General features: G+C 55.8%; 1 protein-coding gene across 15 annotated transcripts; it reads left to right on the forward strand.

Moving 5' to 3' along the window:
• On the forward strand, positions 1–17,833 carry LOC124249434 (serine/threonine-protein kinase SBK2-like). Of its 15 annotated transcripts, XM_046680377.1 has the most exons (8): positions 34–75; positions 561–680; positions 1,560–2,011; positions 3,032–3,161; positions 6,650–6,800; positions 13,008–13,262; positions 15,596–15,798; positions 16,530–17,833. In XM_046680377.1, exons 3-8 carry the CDS (start codon positions 1,941–1,943, stop codon positions 17,118–17,120), a joined length of 1,401 nt encoding a protein of 466 aa, XP_046536333.1. In that variant the 5' UTR covers positions 34–75; positions 561–680; positions 1,560–1,940; the 3' UTR covers positions 17,121–17,833. The 15 variants fall into 15 exon arrangements, with proteins under 15 accessions (XP_046536335.1, XP_046536346.1, XP_046536336.1 ...); XM_046680380.1 differs by lacking the exons at positions 13,008–13,262; positions 15,596–15,798; positions 16,530–17,833 and adding exons at positions 7,320–7,522; positions 8,954–11,044 and having other exon boundaries at positions 33–75; XM_046680378.1 differs by lacking the exon at positions 1,560–2,011 and having other exon boundaries at positions 35–75.
• The last annotated feature ends 1,133 nt before the right edge of the window (positions 17,834–18,966 follow it).

Raw genomic sequence — 18,966 nt, forward strand, 5'->3', positions numbered from 1 at the left:
CTCGGCCATCCGTCAGTCTCGTTCCACACACATTTCCTGAGGAGAGGGAGAGAGAATCCAGTGCCCCAGGGAACTGTGAGTCCTTCCGTGTGACTGGGGTGTCGGGTGAGATGGGGTGGGGCGGCAGATAAGACAGATCAGGTGCCAGCTCCAGAAGGGCTCAGAGGCCAGGCTGGGGAGCTTGGACGTTCTCCTAAGGGCAATGGGGAGCCACGGGAGGCTATTGAGAAGGCGAGGGACAAATGTTGTCTCTGAGTGTTAGAAAGATGCCTTTCTGGGTCGAGGTTGGGACACTCCAGGGGGAAAGGACTGGAGGTAGGGAAGAGGCTGGGGGGATGGGACACACGGGAGAGGGTGGGACCAGGACTTCCACCTGCAGCCGCATGGACGTGGAGAATGCAATGGTTCTTAGTCTGTGATGTCTAGACAACAAGGGGGATCCAGCAGGGTCTGTAATCCCGAATGTTGTCCGCCAAATTGTGTGTTTCCATTTTTACAAAAGTAAAAAAGAAACAAGGTGAAAATAACTTTGATAGTATGTCTTATTTCACTCGATACAGTGTATTCTTGTCATCCCCGACACTCAATACAGTCGATTCTCCTTATTCACGGTGGCTACGGTCTCTAAAGTCTTGCGAACACTGAGTCACTGGCACTGAACCATCGCCTCTAAAGGAAGTGTGAGTTCAGGATCCCGCCAGCCTGGTCACAACATGTTTGTCAATTGATCAATGAGTAACCTTGTTGTGTGTGTGTTTGTTTAAACACAACTTATTTAATACATATTGTTGATTCACTAACCTTGAGCTCACGGTCAACAGGGCCATACCTCAAGCCCAAAGGAAGCTTGTCTAACACCTATTTTTCCTGTGAGGCACATCGCAGCCCTGTTGCAATTGGCACACTGGACGGTACTTACGCACTGTGCTTGGGGGCCATTTTGAAGCCCCAAATCGCCAACAAAAAGCACAATACTGCAACAACCACGGCACTAACTAGATTGCCAAAAAGGACATGTTTACAGGACGAGCACTGACAACGAGAAGGCAGAGTGCCTCCTCGTTGAACCTCAGCTGGGAATGTGCGCATCAGGGACTCACATTTTTCACGGCCCTGTGCACGCCGGTGAAAGCACCGTGACTGTTGACTTGAGGGTTACAAACAAATTTTATCGGGTAGGGAAATTCACAAATACGGAATTCGAGAATGATGAGATTGACTGTGTATCCAGAACATTATGATATCACCATGTAATTAATACAAAAATCGTCAATGAGATAGTTTGCGTTCTCCTTTTCGTGCTAAGTCTTTGACATCCGGAGTCTACTTTACACTCACAGTACCTCTCAATTCAGACCTGCCACATTTCAGGTGCTTGAGAGCCACACCTGGCTAGTGGCTTCTGTATCCGACAGTGCAAGTCTCCATGGCTTTTTCAGATTCCCAAAGCGACCTATGAACACAAAAACTAAAAATTAAGCACCGATGCCAGGTACAGCTGCCTTCGAGAGCCATGCGGTAGGCTCTGAGAAAGCTGCATATTCTCTCTTCCCACCCAGGAATTCCACCTGGAGGCCAAAGCCCTGGAGAAAGCGTTTTCACTTAGCACAAGGCGACACGTATGAGAATATTGTTTGCACCCCTGCTTGAAAGAGCACAATATTGCAGAAACATAAAAAGCCACCTTCAGAAGGACGTACCCATAAAATACAGTATGTCCATACACTAGAATATTCAACATTTCTGCAAAGGAAAGAACTGAGCTCGATGTAACAACACAGATGAAACTCACAAACACAGGGTTGAGCTGGTGAGGACAAAAGCCAGCCGCAGAAGGTCACCGAGGTGATGCTATTTATACAACATTTAAAAACATGCAAGGTGATACTCTATAGCAGTTAGAGATTCATACGTATGTAGCAAAAGTTGTTTATTTTTAAATGAAGACTAACAAACATGTGGTTGGCGATGGTGGTTACCTCTGGGAGAAAAGGAAAGGATTTGGCCTGAGGTGAGTACACAGAGGGTTCCAATTATATTTGAAAAGTTCTGTTCAACTGAACAGTGATGGACGCATAGGTGCTCATTATACTATTTAGGATATTTTTGGAGGGTCCGTCCCTGAAATATTCCATCGCCCAGGGAACCAGAGTAGGGGTTTGTGCTGCTGAGTGACCTGGTCAGAGACAATGATGGTTGACACGTGTGACCTGTCTGTGCCTTCGAAAATAATAGTCCCCATATCACAGGTAGATTGTGAGGATTAAATGAGCTTCCTGTACAGGTGTGTAAAGACCCCAGAGCAGCGGCTGGCCTGCAGACACCGCCATGAGAGTGCTTGTTGATAACAATCATATCGACAAGCCATGATTTTATTCTGAGTGCTTCGTTTACTGCTTTCATCCATTATTTTATTTAGCAGTATTTATTCAATGTACATATGGACAAAGGGGCTCCGTGGTGCAATAGAAAGAAAAATAGCATTACTGTTGTGAAAACAGGAATGAAGGTAGCCCAGCCTTCAGCACTGTACTGTCGACTGCACCATGATAGCAATTCAGAGCCAAGATTTTAATTTACTAGTTTACCATCTTATCTTTCCAGACCAAACAAATCAATTTAATGTGATCGTTTCCTTTTCCTTTCTTTTTCTTTTGATCTCTTTCTTTGCCCAAGGACGGGGTGGGAGGGCGGGCGGGTTAAGCTGTCAGCTGCACAATCTTTGAGGCATAAGTTAACTTTTATGTGATCTTTCAGTATACGTTTTACTCATTAAATATTGGAAAAAATGTAAAATATATAAATAATTTATGATGTATACTCTACTATATACAATATAATATGGAATATGTGATAGTATATAGTATACATAATACATAGCATAATTATGTATAAGGTAATGTATATTACATTCATTATTATAATATATGCAATATATTATATATTACAAATATATAATATATTATAGGTGTTCAATGTTTCTTTAACAATGACACTCTGAGCAGGACCTGCAATTACTCTCATTTCTTAGGAGGAAACTGAGGCACAGAGGCAGTTGGACACTTGTCGGAGAGCATGCACAGAGCCAGGAGAGGCTCATGAGAGGAGCTCTTGGGGGCTGGCAGGAAGGACACAGGAGGGGACAGGCAGGAGGCCCAGAGGCCAGTTCTCATGAGGGGTGTGTGCGCCCCAGGGCCAGGGCTGGAGCCTCCCCCACCCACACCTGCCTCCGCAGGTCACTCCGGGTGACCCCGCCGGGCGGCGTTGCTAAATGGGGAGGTGCAAAGCTCCCCGGATCATCAGTGAGCCTCTGGGGGGAGGGAGGGGTGCTGGGGAGGGCGGAAGGCCTGCAGCGTGCCCCTCACCCTCCACGCAGGGGACCCAGGTGGCCGGCTCTGCAGCCTGACCTTTGGGCTCCAGCGCAGCAGCTGCTCTGCAGTCCCCGAAGGCCCCCTGCACACGCCACGGCCCCAGGGGAGGAACTCAGCTCCAGCCGGCCACCGGGGGATCTGCTTCACGCAAGCTGCCTGGGCAGGGGACAGAGAGCAGCCTGGAGTCCCCAGATGCTCGGGAATCCTGGCTCTGCCTCTCGCTGGCTGCTGGTCCGTGCCTCCACATCTCTGTGCCTCAGTTTTTCCATCAGCAAATTGGAAACCATCCTTCACTAGCCCAGGGCTTCAGGCAAGACTCCACAAAGTCTTGAATGAATTTTTTCTTTTCAAAAGGTCCAGGGCCTGGCACCGAATAAGCCTTGAATAAATAGTCATCATTGCGTTATTTCATCTTTTTTTTTTTTTTTTTTTTTGAGGAGGTAACACGTGCTGTGGGACAAATTGAAATAATACGAAAGACACAGCGATAAAAAGTTCCCCCAAAGCTGTGGGCTGACATTGATTACGGACTCAAGTAAAGCAGCAGCAGAGGACTTATTTGGAAAAATTGGGAGAAATTGAATGCGGTTTGGGTATTAGCTGATTCTAAGGAAATTGCCCATTTTAAGGAATTATCGTTAATGCCGATAGATGTGATTAATAACACGGTTGAGCTGGAAATTTTCCTTTTATAGAGACATAAACCCAAGCATTGGGGCACAAGTTATCATGGTGTCAGTACCTTATTTTATCATTTTTAGCTTTTTATGAGGGAAAATTGCCAGCACGACCAAAAATAAAGAGTAAAAGAAACCCCCTTGTTCTCAATTAACAACGCCCCCCCACCCCCCACCCCGCCAACTTTCATTTTCTTTGGCTGGAGTATTTGAAAGCAAACACCAAGTAGCATATCATTTCACGCAAAAAGGTTTCCACAGTCTGTAATTTACTTTAAATACTTCATTTCCCCCAAAGCAAACAAAGCTAAAGTGAATATGGCAAAAAGTCAGCGTTTGTGAAGTCTGGTCAATGGGTTGAAGGGTGCTCCCCACGGCATCCTTTCAACTTTTCTGCATGTTTGCAACTTTTCACAATCAAACCTCAAAGCAAAGGAAGTTCTCCCTCTGACCACCCCCCCCACCCCGCCCCGGCCCTGCCGGGGTTTCCAGGGGCAACATCGTAGCCAGTTTCCCGGGATCCTTCCAGAGTCTCCGAGACTGAGACTGTCGTTGCTGCGTTTTTATTAATAGCAGGTTGTAGTAGTGGTGGAAACCAGTGGGGCAGGCGGCAGGGCTGTGAGTCACTCAGAGCTGGCCCAGAGCCCGCCAACACCTCCTCCCACTCCAACCTTATGTAAGGAGATCGGTCTCTGGGAACCTCAGTTTCCTGCTCTGTAAACTGGGGATAAATCCTCACCCTTTTGAGGTGGCGAGGAGGATCCAGTGGAAAGCCCCCCCACCCTTCTGCACAGAGTCAGCTCAGAGCAGTGCCGAATACATGAAAGAAGCTTTTTTCCCCAGGACATCGCTCGGCCATTAGAGATCCTGGGTCTGAGGGAGGAGGGGCTGGGGCCTGGACCCCTGGGTCTGAGGGAGAAGGGGCTGAGGGCCTGGACTCCTGGGTCTGAAGGAGGAGGGGCTGGGGGCCTGGACTCCTGGGTCTGAGGGAGGAGGGGCTGGGGTCTGGACTCTCAGTATTAAGGAGCAGGACTTTGGGAATGGTCTCCTTGTTCCTGGAGGCCAGGACTCCCAGCCCAAGGAGGAAGGTGGAATGAGCAGAGCTGTGGGTCTGCCATCCCAGGTAAGGTATGTGAAGGGACCTGTCCCCCCAGTTCCCACTGCGCTCAGGCCCAGCCCTGGGGGGTTCACAATATGTTTTGTCCCCTCTGTCCTGGGACCAGAGCCCAGAGTCCAAGCTGGTCTAAGTTTGGAAGGGGGAGGGAGGGGGGCAGCGGGTCAGAGGGGGTGAGGGAGGGGTATGGGGGGGACAGGATGTCTCTGAGCTGTCACACACACCCCTGTCCCGGGCCCAGAGAAAGGGAGGGACAAAAGGCTCTGAGAGAAAGTCAGGAACAAAGACAGGAGGAGAGAGACGGAGAGACACTGGGAAGAGCAGACCAGAGTGAGGCAGAGGGGGGAAAGGGAGAAACAGAGAAAGGGGGGAGGGGGAGCAGAGTGCGGGATATCCTGAATGACAGACGGGCAACAACAGTGGGAACAGCGTGGGGACGAGAGAGAGAAGCCAGGGACCAACAGAGACAGGACAGGAAGACCCAGCCTGGGGACCCGAGAGCTAGAACAAGAACAAGACAGAGACGGAGGGCAGTGGAGAGAGACCGAAAGAAAGATAATCACACAGAAGAGACTGAGGGAGGGTACAGAGGAGAAGAAGGGGTGAGAGGGAGCAAACGAAATCAACAGGGTAATACAGAGAGGGACGCAGAGACCCAGAGGGGGAAAGAGAGAGGGGAGGAGTTGGGTACAAAAAGTCAGGGAAATCTTTCAACTCCGACAGACACATAGGGAGACCGAGGCAGACCCTTTCAGACGAGCTCCTAGACCTTAGCTCTGCTGAGCGAGGCCCCGTGGGGTGCAGTGGGGCTCGGGTGAGCTTGTTGCTTTTTGGGGAGCCCAGACAAAGGGTGCTTGCCCAAGGGCCAGCGGACACCAGGTGATCCTGAGATGGAGCTCAGGGACCCTGAGAACCACGAAGATGGGGACCCAGAGGTGAGAGATGGGAGCCAGGGGAGAAAGAGACAGAGAGAGGCAGAAATGCAGAAAAATGGAGTCAGAGATAGAGATGGAGAGGGGCAGGGAGCAGACACAGAGAGAAAAATGGAAGAGACAGGAAACAGAGAAGCATCAAAGACCCAGAATAACGCAAACCCGAGGAGACACAGCAAGACCGAGGTCCCCAGAGAAACGGACTCAGACACAAAGAATGGGAAGCACAGGGAGAGAGCAGGACCCAGAGCGGGACGGGCGGAGTGGGGGATTGCGTGGGCTGAGGATGTGGCCCCAGTTGGAGCTGGGGGCTTCTGGTGGCTCCCACAGATGGTGGTGGGCGGGCTCTCTGAGACAATCACCCCAAACCCCGCCAGGACATAAAAACAGGTGGCCCGAGGCTGGGTGAGTCATTGTGACTCATCCTCCTCTCTGGGGACAGTGACCCCGTCCCCTGGTCCCCCATCTCAGCCCTGGGCTGGGCCTCTAATCTCCTGTGCTGCTCTCAGTGGGCCCCAGACTCACCCCCTCCCCACCTCTGTCCCTCTCCTGCAGGAGGACACAGCCACAGCCCTCCAACGGCTCGTGGAGCTGACGGCCACCAGGGTGACCCCAGTGAGAAATCTGCGTCTCCAGTATCGCCTCATCCGAGAGCTCGGCTCTGGCTCCTATGGCCGCGTGCTCCTTGCCCGGCCTCGCCAAGGGGGTGAGTTCAGCCACTAAAGGGCAGACTCCAGGACTTCCTCATAATAGGGTCTCAGAAACCACCAAGACAAGGAGCATCCCCAGGTGGAGCTGTTGGGGACCCTTCTTGTTGGGGGCTCTCAGAAAGTTAAGAGCGCTGTGATCTTCCAAGAAACAGAGCTCACCCAGAGAGAGTAAGAGACTTGTCTGAGGTCGCACAGCAAGGCAGGAGCACAGCTTGGATTGGAATCCAGGTCACCACATCCCCGACTATATGTGAGAGAAAACTGAGGCCCAGAGAGGGTAAGGCAGCTGTGCAAGGCCACACAGCAGAGCAGGAAGTGTCCTCAGGGAAGGTGGCCTCCAACCCCCACTTCACACAAGGAGAAACTGGAAGCACAGAGAGGTCAGACACTATGCCCTGCCCCTCTTGTTTTACACATGAGATGTCTGAGGCTCAGAGAGGTTAAGCGGCTTGCCTAAGGCCCCACAGTAAGATCAGAGCACCTTGAGTTCCCTTCTGTTCCCATCTCCCTGGTAGGTCCAGCTGTGGCTCTGAAGCTCCTGCCTCGGGACTCGGTCCTGAGAACTACCTTCCTAAGAGAGTTCTGTGTGGGCCGCTGCGTCTCGGCACACCCAGGCCTGCTCCAGACCCTGGCGGGACCCCTGCAGACCCCCCGACACTTTGTCTTTGCTCAGGAGTTTGCACCCTTTGGGGATCTCAGCGGGATGCTGCAGGAACGGGTGAGGCTGGGGGCGACAAAGGTTGGGACTGCTTATCCCATGTCCAACTCTGTCCCTCACCCCATTTCTATCTCCAACACTGACCCTCAAATCAGTCTCCAACCCAGCTCCACCCGAAGCCCCAAAACGCCCTCCTGATTTCTAATTCTCAATGCAGTTCCATGCCTAACTCTAACCCTAATCCATCCAACCATCCAAACACAAGCTTGCAGGGGTGGGGAGCTGGGGTTGGGGTTGAGGATGGGTGAGGTCTGATGAAGGGAGTGGGGATGGGATTGGGGTCCGGATGGAGACAGAGCTGAGATTTTCGTTAGCATTAGGATTGGGAGTGTGAGCATGGGTGGAGTTGAGTGGGTTGAGCTTAGGGTCGATCATAGATTGGTAACGTGTGTGGAGAAGAGCGTGGATGGGTTTGCAGAGATGGTTGCGGATATGTATATAGATTGGGCTGGAGATGGGCTGTAATGAGGTCCCCTCCAGAAAGGAAACTACGTCAGGAGTGAATCCATGAGATTCTGGGGGTTCTTGAGTTTGAAGATTAGGGTGGGGCCATCTTTAGGAATAGACTTTGGATTTGAGACAGGATTGAGGATAAACAGAAGAAAGGGAGGGTGGGAGAAAGAGGGATGGATGGATGGATGGATGGATGGATGGATGGATGAGTGGAGGAAAGGTGGTTGGATGGATGGATGGGTGGATGGACGGATGAGTGGAGGAAAGGTGGTTGGATGGACGGATGGGTGGATGGAGGGATGGACAGGTGAATGGTTGGATGGATGGATGCATGCATGAGTGGAGGGAAGGTGGTTGGATGGATGGATGGGTGGATGGAGGGATGGAAGGAAGCAATGAGGGATGAATGGATGGATGTTGGATATTAAATAACTGAATAAATTATTGGATGGCTGACTGGCTGGTGGAATGGATGTCAAGTGGAAACACTGCTGTATAGACTGTTGGATGGATGGCTGGTTTGATGGATGAATAGATTTATCAATCGATTGATGAAGTAAACAGTAGGACTTTAGAACAAGGTCTGAGCTAGAGATGGGATCTAAATTAGTATGGGCTAAGATTGGAATTAAGTACGGGATTTGGGTTCTCACTGGCCATCTGGGTGGTCAGTTTAGAGGAGATAAGAAATATAAGGAGTGGGCGTGAGTTATTAGGGTTAGGGGAAAGTTTGACGGAAGCTGCAAGAGCTTCTGGTTAGGTTTGGGGTTCCAGTGAGGAAGATAGCCGGGGGTTGATCTATGGGAGTACAGATGTGGGTGCAGGTTGTGGTTGAGGATGATCTGGAGGTGTTGGGGGGATGTCATGGGGCCACTAGAGGTAGCCACTGTTCTGGGCTTCTGGGTTCTTGAACGCCAAGAAGCAAAATTAAGAAGGAACCAGGGCACCCTGACCTTCACCCTCTCTCCTTGACCCCAGGGCCTCCCAGAGCTGCTGGTGAAGCGGGTGGTGGCCCAGCTGGCCGGAGCCCTAGACTTCCTCCACGGCCGGGGGCTGGTCCACGCAGACGTCAAGCCAGACAACGTGCTGGTCTTTGACCCTGTCTGCAGCCGTGTGGCCCTCGGTGACCTGGGTCTGACTCGGCCTGAGGGCAGTCCAACCCCTGCCCCCCCAGGGCCTCTGCCCTCTGCTCCACCTGAGCTCTGCCTCCTGCTGCCACCAGACACCCTGCCCCTGCGACCAGCAGTGGACTCCTGGGGCCTGGGAGTGCTTCTCTTCTGTGCTGCCACTGCCTGCTTCCCTTGGGAAGTGGCACTGGCCCCTGACCCCGAGTTCGAGGCCTTTGCTGGCTGGATGACCAGCAGGCCCCAGCCAGCTCAACCACCACCCCCTTGGGACCAGTTTGCATCCCCAGCTCTGGCATTGCTTCAGGGGCTTCTGGACCTGGATCCTGAGACTAGGAGCCCCCCACTGGCTGTCCTGGACTTCTTGGGGGATGATTGGGGGTTGGAGAGGAACAGAGAGGGACCTGGGGGCTTGGGGAGTATGTCCAGTGAGAATGGGGAGGAGGAAGAGGAGGGGGCAGCAAGCCTGGAGGAGTGGACAGAGGAGGAGGAGGAGGAGGACGACAAAGGTGGCAGGATGATGGGGACAGATGGGGGAGCTCCCTGACCAGGTGGCTGAGACAGGTGGTCAGAGCCTGGGCCAAAGTCCCCTCCCCCAGCCCCATGGCCACCTGGATAGGAAGACAGCTGCTCCCAAGAGGACAGAAATGGAACTCATTGCATCTCTCCCTACTGAAGGCTGGACTGGGATACACAATTCCCCTCTTGACTGAGGACCCCGGAGTCCCAGACCCCCTGCCCCTCCCCAGTCAAACCCAGGGGTCTTAGCCCCCTCCTCCCTCAAGAACCTTTCCTCTTCCTTCTGCCCGGAATGTGTCTTCTTGAGTGAAGGCGCTGTTCCCCCTACAGATGCATTTCTGCACTGTGGGAACATGTTGAGTGCTCATCATGGAGTTCTGATAGAGTCACCCCTCTCCTCCAAGACCTTGGATGACTCCCGCTGTCCGTAGCAACAAATTTGGGCTTTCAGGATCCAACACTATGGAAACCTTGCCCTCTGCCTCTCCCGTTTCCCTGGGCTCTGGATGACTGGGGAGTCACTCATCCTTTCTGGACCTAAATTTACACACACACGCACACACACACACGCACATGTGCACACGCATACATGCACACACGCATACATGCACATACACGCATGTGCACTCTCCCACTTGCAGATGTTTGCACATCCTGTGTCCTCCCCTGAGAACACCTTCCTCACGGCTCCGTGCCTCCAGAAATTGGCCCCGCCCCCGCCCCCTCTCCTGCCGGGAGGAGAATGCGTCAGGAATGCGTATCTGAGTGATCCGTGTCTCCATCTTTTTTCCATCTCCGCTCTCAGGCTGTCCAGACTGGACATGGTCTTTCTCATTTCCACACGCTTTTAGGTTCTGCTCCCACATGGCAGGTACCCTGTACCTACCCACTTGCTGAGAGCACAGAGCACACGGCGTGTGATTGTCCCAGCTCCCTGTGCCCCTCAGACCCATCTGTGCTGGGGGCCTCAGCTGATTTGGATGCATCTCATATCGCCCTGTGCCACCGCCGTCACAGCACGCGTGCCCCTGACTTGTGGTGCTTCCTGCCTGTGGGACAGGGGCTGCGTGGGTCCCACACCATGTTCCCATCACCTGGCACAGGGTCAGAAATGGGGAACTGTGCTTCCTCCACAGGGATCTGCCCTACGTGCTTTCTCGAGGTAAAAAAGCGAGTTCATTAAGTGCCACCTGGTCTCTGGGTTGGACGCTGGGACAGAAAAAGGCTGTGGCTGGAAGCACGGGTGAAACCAGAAGAGCCCAGCATTTGATGGTGAATTTCTTAGTTTGGACCAATGTCCCACTGGCTGCATGAGATAGTCACCTTCGAGGAGCTGGGTGAGGAGACCCAGAGCTCTCAGCATGGTCTCTGCCGCGGTTTTATAAACCTAAACCTATTCTGAAATAAAAAGCTTATTTAAAAAGAACCAAATGAGTTCACATCAGTCATCTCCCTGTAAACATGAGGGGTGAGTGCAGCCCCTCTATACCCCTAGCCTCCTTCCTTAGACCCAGGGGTCCAGACCCCCAGCCTCCTCCCTCAGACCCAGGGGTCCAGGCCCCCAGCCCCTCCTCCCTCAGACCCAGGAGTCCAGGCCCCCAGCCCCTCCTCCCTCAGACCCAGGAGTCCAGGCCCCCAGCCCCTCCTCCCTCAGACCCAGGGGTCCAGGCCCCCAGGCCCTCCTCCCTCAGAGCTGGGAGTCCTTGCCCAGCCCCTCCTCCCTCAGACCCAGGGGTCCAGGCCCCCAGGCCCTCCTCCCTCAGAGCTGGGAGTCCTTGCCCAGCAGCCCCCCTCCATTGAAGTCTACAAACCCAGAACATGGGCCCCCCTCCCTTCTCCCTCTCCCCTCAAGCCCCTCTTCCCAGTTGCTCCACCACCTGCTTCCCCTCCGCCCCAAGTCTGAGATCATCTCTCACTGCATCGTTCTGGAATCTCGTTGTCTCATCCTTTCCCCAAACAGGACCCCAGTGTCTTGTCCCCTGGACATCCTTTATGGAACACTTGCGTCTGACCTGTCAATGGAGCATTGATTGGGCAGTTTGGTGGGGTCAAGGCAAGGGCCAGCTAGAAAATGATTTCATCCTGTACAGGGGGCCTCCACTCCTGGGTCTGAGGGAGGAGGGGCTGGGGCCTGGACCCCTGGGTCTGAGGGAGGAGGGGCTGGAGGCCTGGTCTCTGGGTCTGAGGGAGGAGGGGCTGGGGGCCTGGACTCCTGGGTCTGAGGGAGGAGGGGCTGGGGGTCTGGACTCCTGGGTCTGAGGAAGGAGGAACCCAGCTCCTGGGACTGGGACATTTGTCTGGCCACAGCCAGTTCTAGGAGTCAACGCACGATGTCGCTCTGCCCCGAGTGGGGTGGAAGGGGCGGGGCCAAGGGCGGGGCTTGGGACCCCTAGGTGGGGGCGGGGTCTTGCTCCTGGGCAGGCCTCTGCTGGCATGGGCTCTAAGTGCCGGGCACTGACCACAGCAGGCAGCGAAGGGTCAGGCAAGCCTTGAAGAAGGTGAGGTCTGGAGGTCGAAACCCAGGTCAGGAGGAGACAAAGGTTAAACGGCCTGAGGTGGGCAGCACCTGAGAGTGAATCCAGGCAGGTGGTCAGAGACCTGGGTCCCTAAGGGGAGCAGGAGCTGGACCTTGAGGCTGTAGAGTGGTTGAGTGTTAGGGACACATATTCTGGGGGTCACTAGATGTGTGAGTTGTATAAGGTTCCAGGAGAGTGGTGGGCTGGGGGACCGAACTCCTGAGTGTGAGGGAGGAGGGGCTGGGGGCCTGGATCCCTGGGTCTGAGGGAGGAGGGGCTGGGGACCTGGACCCCTGGGTCTGAGGGAGGAGGGCCTGGGGGCCCAGACCCCTGGGTCTGAGGGAGGAGGTGCGGGGGTTGTAAGAGTTGGACCATAGGCCTCTCAAGGGCTTGGTGACCGCTCCCAAGTGCTTGCCCCCATCCAGGCCCAGGCGTTGCCTCAGGCTAGTGTGGCCAATCGCCCTCTCTGGCCTCTGGGGGCAGAGAGCACCTGTTTGCTCTTTGGAGACAGAAGCTACTCACCCACCCCCAGGGCCCAAGTCTGTTTGCTTTGGAAACAAGGTGGGGGGTGTCTCAAGTTATCTGGTTCATCTTTCACCCTTGGGCCATCAGTTGGCCCAGGGATGTGGGGGCGGGGGCAAGGGACATCTGTGACTTCAGGCTTGACCTCACCCCAACCAGCAACTGACTAGTCTCTCCACTCCTCAGATGCCTCTAATGAAGAGGGAAACTGAGTCACAATGGCAAGTGCCACTGAGCCCCCAGCCCCTCCTCTCTCAGACCCAGGAGCCCGGGCCCCCAGCCCCTCCTCCCATGGGCCCTGGTCTTGCGGTCCCTGGGCCCTGGGTCACCTTCTCTCCTCTGTCCTTGCAGAGATGCCCGGCAAACAGTCAGATGAGGAACAGGTGGCGGTGGGGGCTGCAGAGAATGGAACTGAGGAGGACCTGGGGGGCCTCACAGCAGAGGAGCTCCGGCAGGGCCAGGAGGCAGCCCTGGCGCTGGAGGACATGATGGCACTTAGCACCCAGACCCTGGTGCGAGCCGAAGTGGATGAGCTCTACCAGCAAGTGCGACCCCTAGGCCAGGGCCGCTTTGGCCGGGTCCTGTTGGTCAACCACCGTCAGAAAGGTACCAGGGTCGGGGCAGGCTGAGTGGCGCAGGGGTTAAGTTCGCATGTTCCGCTTCTTGGTGGCCCGGGGTTCACCGGTTCAGATCCCAGGTGCGGACGTGGCACTGCTTGGCACACCATGCTGTGGCAGGCATCCCACAGATAAAGTAGAGGAAGATGGTCACGGATGTTAGCTCAGGGCCAGTCTTCCTCGGCAAAAAAAGGAAGATCGGCAGTAGTTAGCTTAGGGCTAATCTTCCTCAAAAAAAAAAAAGAAAGGTACCAGAGCCTGGGAACAGAGGTGGAAAGTGCAGAGGGCGGTGGCCTGGGCCCAGGAGGAAACTCATCAAGGCTGGGGGCTCTGCTGCAAACCTGAATCAAGTCGTGCCTCTGCCCCTTCTGGCTGTGTGTTCTTGGGAACTCCCCTCACCTCTCTGAGCCTCAGCTTCCCACTTTGAAAATGTGGGTGACGATCCTTTCTCTGAAAGAACTGTGATTCTCTGAGCATATGTCAAAGGCTCTGTTGGCTGGGGACAATGGGGAACAAGACAGAGTCCCCCCTCATGGCCCTCACATGTGGCGGCTTAGTGGTCACCATGGGGGTGATTCAGGGCCATGCTGTCTGCAAGGCCGGTGCACAGCGGGTGTGCAGGACATGTTCCCCCAGCCCCAGTCTCCTGCCTTTCTGTCAAGCCTGCACACACCCTCCGTCCTTCCCACGAAGCGGGGACACTACTGGTGGAACTCAGAGTCAGCATCAGTTCAGGACACACCTTCCGCAGCCACCAGGGCACTCAGCCCTGGCCTGGGTCATGCTGGGGACCCAGAGATGAATCTGTCAGCCCTGCCTGCAAGCAGGAGCTCCCGGTGTGCATCGGGAGAAAGGGTGTGTTAATTTGCTACGGCCGCCATGACGGAGCCCACAGGCGGGGCAGCTTAAACAACAGGAGTGGGTTCTCTCACAGTCCTGGAGGCTGCACGTCCGAGACCGAGGCGTCAGCAGGGTTGGTTTCTCCTGAGGCCTCTCTCCGTGGCTTGTAGGTGACAACCTTCTCCCTGTGTCCTTACAAGGTCTTCCCCATGTGCATGTCTGTGTCCAGATTTCCTCTTTTCATAAGGACCCCAGTCATATGGACAAAGGTCCACCCTAGTGACCTCGTTTTACCTCTTTCAAAACCCTATCTCTGGGGCCAGCCCAGTGGTGCAGCAGTTAAGTTCGCACATTCTGCTTCGGTGGTCCAGGGTTCGCAGGTTCAGATCTTGGGTACGGACCTACACACCCCTTGTCAAGCCATGCTATGGCAGCGTCCCACATACAAAATAGAGGAGGGTTGCCACAGATGTTAGCTCAGGGACAATCTTCCTCACCAAACCCCCCCCCCAAAAAAAACCTATCTCCAAATACAGTCTTATTCTGTGACACTGGGGGTGAGGACTTCAGCATATGAATTTGAGGGGACACACTTCAGCCCAGAATAGTCGAGAGATGCAAACAGAGAGAGATCCAGACCCGGGTCATCACATAACTCGGAGGCAGAGTGAGGCCGGGGGGCGGAGGCGTCGTACGGGGGCCGCGTCCACTCGTGCTTCGCTTGGTACATCTGGAGGCCTCCCGAACGCCCGGCCCTGCGCTGGGTGCTGCTGGGGCCTGAAGATGCAGCCGCCCGTGAGGGGCTCACGGAATAGTGGGGAGCGCAGAGGACAGAGAGCATCAAGACAGAGGCGGCCTGTGCCCTGATGGCCGGGATCCGGGGCATTGTAGACGCTTAAAAGAAGCCATGCTGCGTCCTGCTGAGGTGAAAGGGGAAAGGTCAGCATTTCAGGGAAGGAGGTGACCTCTCTCTGTCACACACGACCTCCTGATGGGCGAGCTTGGGCCCTGGCCACTGGTAACTAAAGAAATTGAAGAAACCAGAGTTCCTGCCTTTGGGGGGCTTCCTTTCCACACATGACAAAACTGGTAATAATTCCTTAATTGGGCCTAATATCTAGTGCAGGCTGTCTTTTCCTCAATTGCCTGAAACATGGCTTTTTGGCATGGGTTTGCAGGAACAATGGACCAAACTGGGCCATTGGAGGTTCTGAGTTCAGTTTTCGCAGTATCCTTCCATTCGCTCTAAGACAGCAGACGTAAGGGAGCAGGGTAGAAACTCACTAAATGCAGTTATTATTATTACTAATTATTATTGGGACCGGTGGTGTTTTGGTCGCCATGCTGTTTTCAGGGTGGCCTTGGTAGAGACGCAGGGGTGGGAGGAGGCGGAGGGGGCTTATGGGAGAGTCCAGGTTGAGGGGCCACAAGGGCGACCCGTGGCCCTGGCACCCCTCCCACACCTGCCCCTGCTGCCCCCAGGCACGCCCATGGCCCTGAAGCAGCTCCCAAAGGCCTCCACTTCCCTCCGCGCCTTCCTCTATGAGTTCTGTGTGGGCCTCTCACTGGGCACGCATCCGGCCATCGTAGCGGCCTACGGCATTGGCATCGAGTCAGCCAACTCCTACAGCTTCTTGACGGAGCCTGTCCTGCATGGGGACCTTATCGCCTTCATCCAGCCCAAGGTGAGTAGGCGGGTCGTGAGCAGGCCTCTGAGAGCCTCATGGGGTCTCACAGAGACGCCCATGAGCGACCTGGGCCTCAGGAACCACACCCACTGCGTTGGGCCTCACCAGGCCTCACATAGCCCCCCAGAGCCCCTCACTGGGCAGGTAGGTCTCACAGAATTGTTAGTCCTCTCTGGGGTCCACTGACACCACAGGACCAGCACTACACCCTACAAGATTCATCAGCCCTCATGGGGTGACACTAGATCCTGTGGGGCTCACAGGCCCCATAAGGTCATATTAGGCCTCACTCTGGTTCACTGGGCCCCGTAAGGTCACACTAGGCCTCATTAGGCTTCATGGGGCCACACTAGGCCTTATTGGGGCTTGCAGCCTCACAAGGTCACAGTAGGCCTCTCCCTGGCACATTGGGCCTCAGGGGGTCCTACGGCCTCACCGGGCCTCACAGGTCACACTAGACCTCATTGGGGCTCACTGGGTCTCATGGGGTCCTCACTAGGGCACACAGGCCTCACTGGGTCACACTAGGCCTCACCCTGGCTCACTGGGCTTCAGTGGGCCTCATGGGGTCACACTGGTCCTCATTGGGCCTCCGTGGGGCCACCTATTTGAGGTCCTTCACTCTCCTGGGACTGCTCCCTGGGGCTGAGGAGAAGCTGTATGGCCCCAGGCCCCTGCTGGCTGGCTGGGGTCGGAGGCTCGCAGGCCCTGACGCCTCTCCCCCACAGGTGGGCCTCCCGCAGGCAGCAGCCCAGCGCTGCGCAGCCCAGCTGGCCTCGGCCCTGGAGCACATTCACTCGCACGGCCTGGTGTACCGGGACCTCAAGCCGGAGAACGTGCTGGTGTGCGACCTGGCCTGCCAGCAGGTCAAGCTGACCGACTTCGGCCACACGCGGCCCCGTGGGACTCTGCTCCGCCTAGCCGGGCCACCCATCCCCTACACGGCCCCGGAGCTCTGCGGCCCCCCGCCCCTCCCCGAGGGCCTGCCCATCCAGCCCGCCCTGGACGCCTGGGCTCTGGGCGTCCTGCTCTTCTGCCTTCTCACCGGCTACTTTCCCTGGGACCAGCCCCTGGCCGAGGCCGACCCCTTCTATGAGGACTTCGTCATCTGGCAGGCCTCGGGCCAGCCTGAGGACAGGCCACAGCCCTGGCGCGGCCTGACGCCCGTGGCCGACACTCTGCTCTGGGGGCTGCTGGACCCTCAGCCCCGAAAGAGGAGCCCTGTGAGCTCCGTGCGGGGCTACCTGGGGCGGCCCTGGCGGCAGCGCGAGGGGGAGGCAGAGGAGGTGTACACCGGGGACGAAGAGGACAGAGAGTGAGGAGGCCGGGCCGGCCCAGGCCCACTCGCCCAGGAGACTCGCAAGGGGAGCCGGGGCCACATCCTGAGGCCTCCTCGGTGCTCACATGGTGGCTTTTGGCCTCTTTCTGCCTATTTTCATCTCTGTTTCATTATTTCCCCCTTTTCGTCTTGGGTGTCTCCCAGTCAGTGGACTGTCTCCCTCCCTTGGGCTGTGAGGCCACTGGGAACTGGGTGGCTACCCCACTGTCCCCTCTTCCCCAGGGCCCCTGCCTGCAGTCTCTTGGCTCCTTCCCTCACCTCCTGCGGACCCTACTCCTCAGCCGCCCCCCTGGCAGCCCAACCACCTGGGCTCTCCTCTCCCTTCCTCGGGGTCACTCCCTCTCTGCTAGCTGCGCAGTTTATTCAGCGGGGTCATTTTGCGGGTCCTGCAGGAATGTGAGCTTGTGGGGGCAGCGTCCCGGCCTGTCCTCTTCTCTGACGAGTCCTCCCTCCGTGGCTGAGCCACCCCGGCCCTGAGTGGGTGGTCAGTAAATGCTTGTTCAGTAGCCCAGCCCAGCTGGTTTTGCGCCGCCTCCCTCCGCATCCCTCCTCCTCTTCTCTCTTGCTGGGTGCCACTCGCCCCCTCTACCCTTTCTCTTCCTCCCACATGCTGGGCCACCGCCCTCTTGATAATGTGCTTTCTCTTCTCTCAGCCCGGCCATTCTCTGCAAATAAAGTCCATCTGGCACTGAGGTCCCCGTGATGCTGCTGGTCTGTCAGCTGGGAAAGAGAAGGATGGTGTGTTCCTGCGTGTGCACGGGAGAGTGTGCTGTGGAGGAGGGATGGAGCAGGAGAGTGAGCAAGAGGGAGGGAGAGACAGAGAGAGGGAGGGAGGGAGAGACAGAGAGAGAGATGAAGGGAGGGAGAGACAGAGAGAGAGATGGAGGGAGGGAGAGACAGAAAGAGACACACAGAGAGAAAGAGTGAGAGAGAAAGGATGGCAGAAAAACGGTCCCCATGTGCGATGACACGAGGCGCTGGCTCTGGGTGTGAGTTTGTGGTTGTGCCTGGGAGTGAGTGTAGCTGCTTGTGTCAGGGTTGTTAGTGCCTATTTCTGCACGTACATGTGTGTGTGAGGAGGATTAACCGCCAGAGCTTGACCGTGTCCAGATGTTCATGGGCAGGAAGTGGAGCTGGATCAGAGCGTGTACTTCTGTGTGTTTGTGTGTCCGTGAGCATCTGTGCCCCTGTGTGTAGCAGGGCAGGTGTGTATGTGGGGGGGACAGTGAGGGTCTGAATGCATCTCTCCCACATGGCTGACATGATTGTGTGTGTTGTGTGTCTGAGTGTCCAAGGCCATGTGTGCTTATATAACTGTGAGTGTGTGTGTGTGTGTGTGTGTGTGAGAGAGAGAGAGAGAGTGGGTGGGGGGGAGCGGCAGTCTGAGTGCCTCTCACCGTGTGGACACCGGATCCGTGTTTGTGTGTCTACAAGGCCTTGGGTGCCCGTGTGTGCAGCTGGGGAGGCAGTGGTGCAGGCGCCGCTGCCATCCCAGTGGCCCCTCTCTCCCTCACACCTCCCCCCTCACACCCCGGCCCCTTCTTGGCAGCCGCCTGTTTGCAAACACTCTCTCTTCCTCTCTGTGCCCTCCTTGGCAGCCAGCCCGGAGCAAGGCCACAACTCAGAGCTGGATCATGTGTCACTCCTCCCTGGCCCCCACAGCCCCCCCAGGGCCCCTGCTGTGGCCACCGAGGTGTTGCCTGGGGGGGGGGGGGCAGCATGTGTGGCGTGACCCCTAGGACCTCTTGAATCTAGGTTCCATCCAGAGAACTGGGTACATGGTCCCCTGTCCTGGGCGATCCAGGAGAGCTGCCTGGAGTAAGGGG

The sequence above is a fragment of the Equus quagga genome, chromosome 13 (genome assembly GCF_021613505.1).
Source record: "Equus quagga isolate Etosha38 chromosome 13, UCLA_HA_Equagga_1.0, whole genome shotgun sequence".
NCBI classification, from domain to species: Eukaryota; Metazoa; Chordata; class Mammalia; order Perissodactyla; family Equidae; genus Equus; species Equus quagga.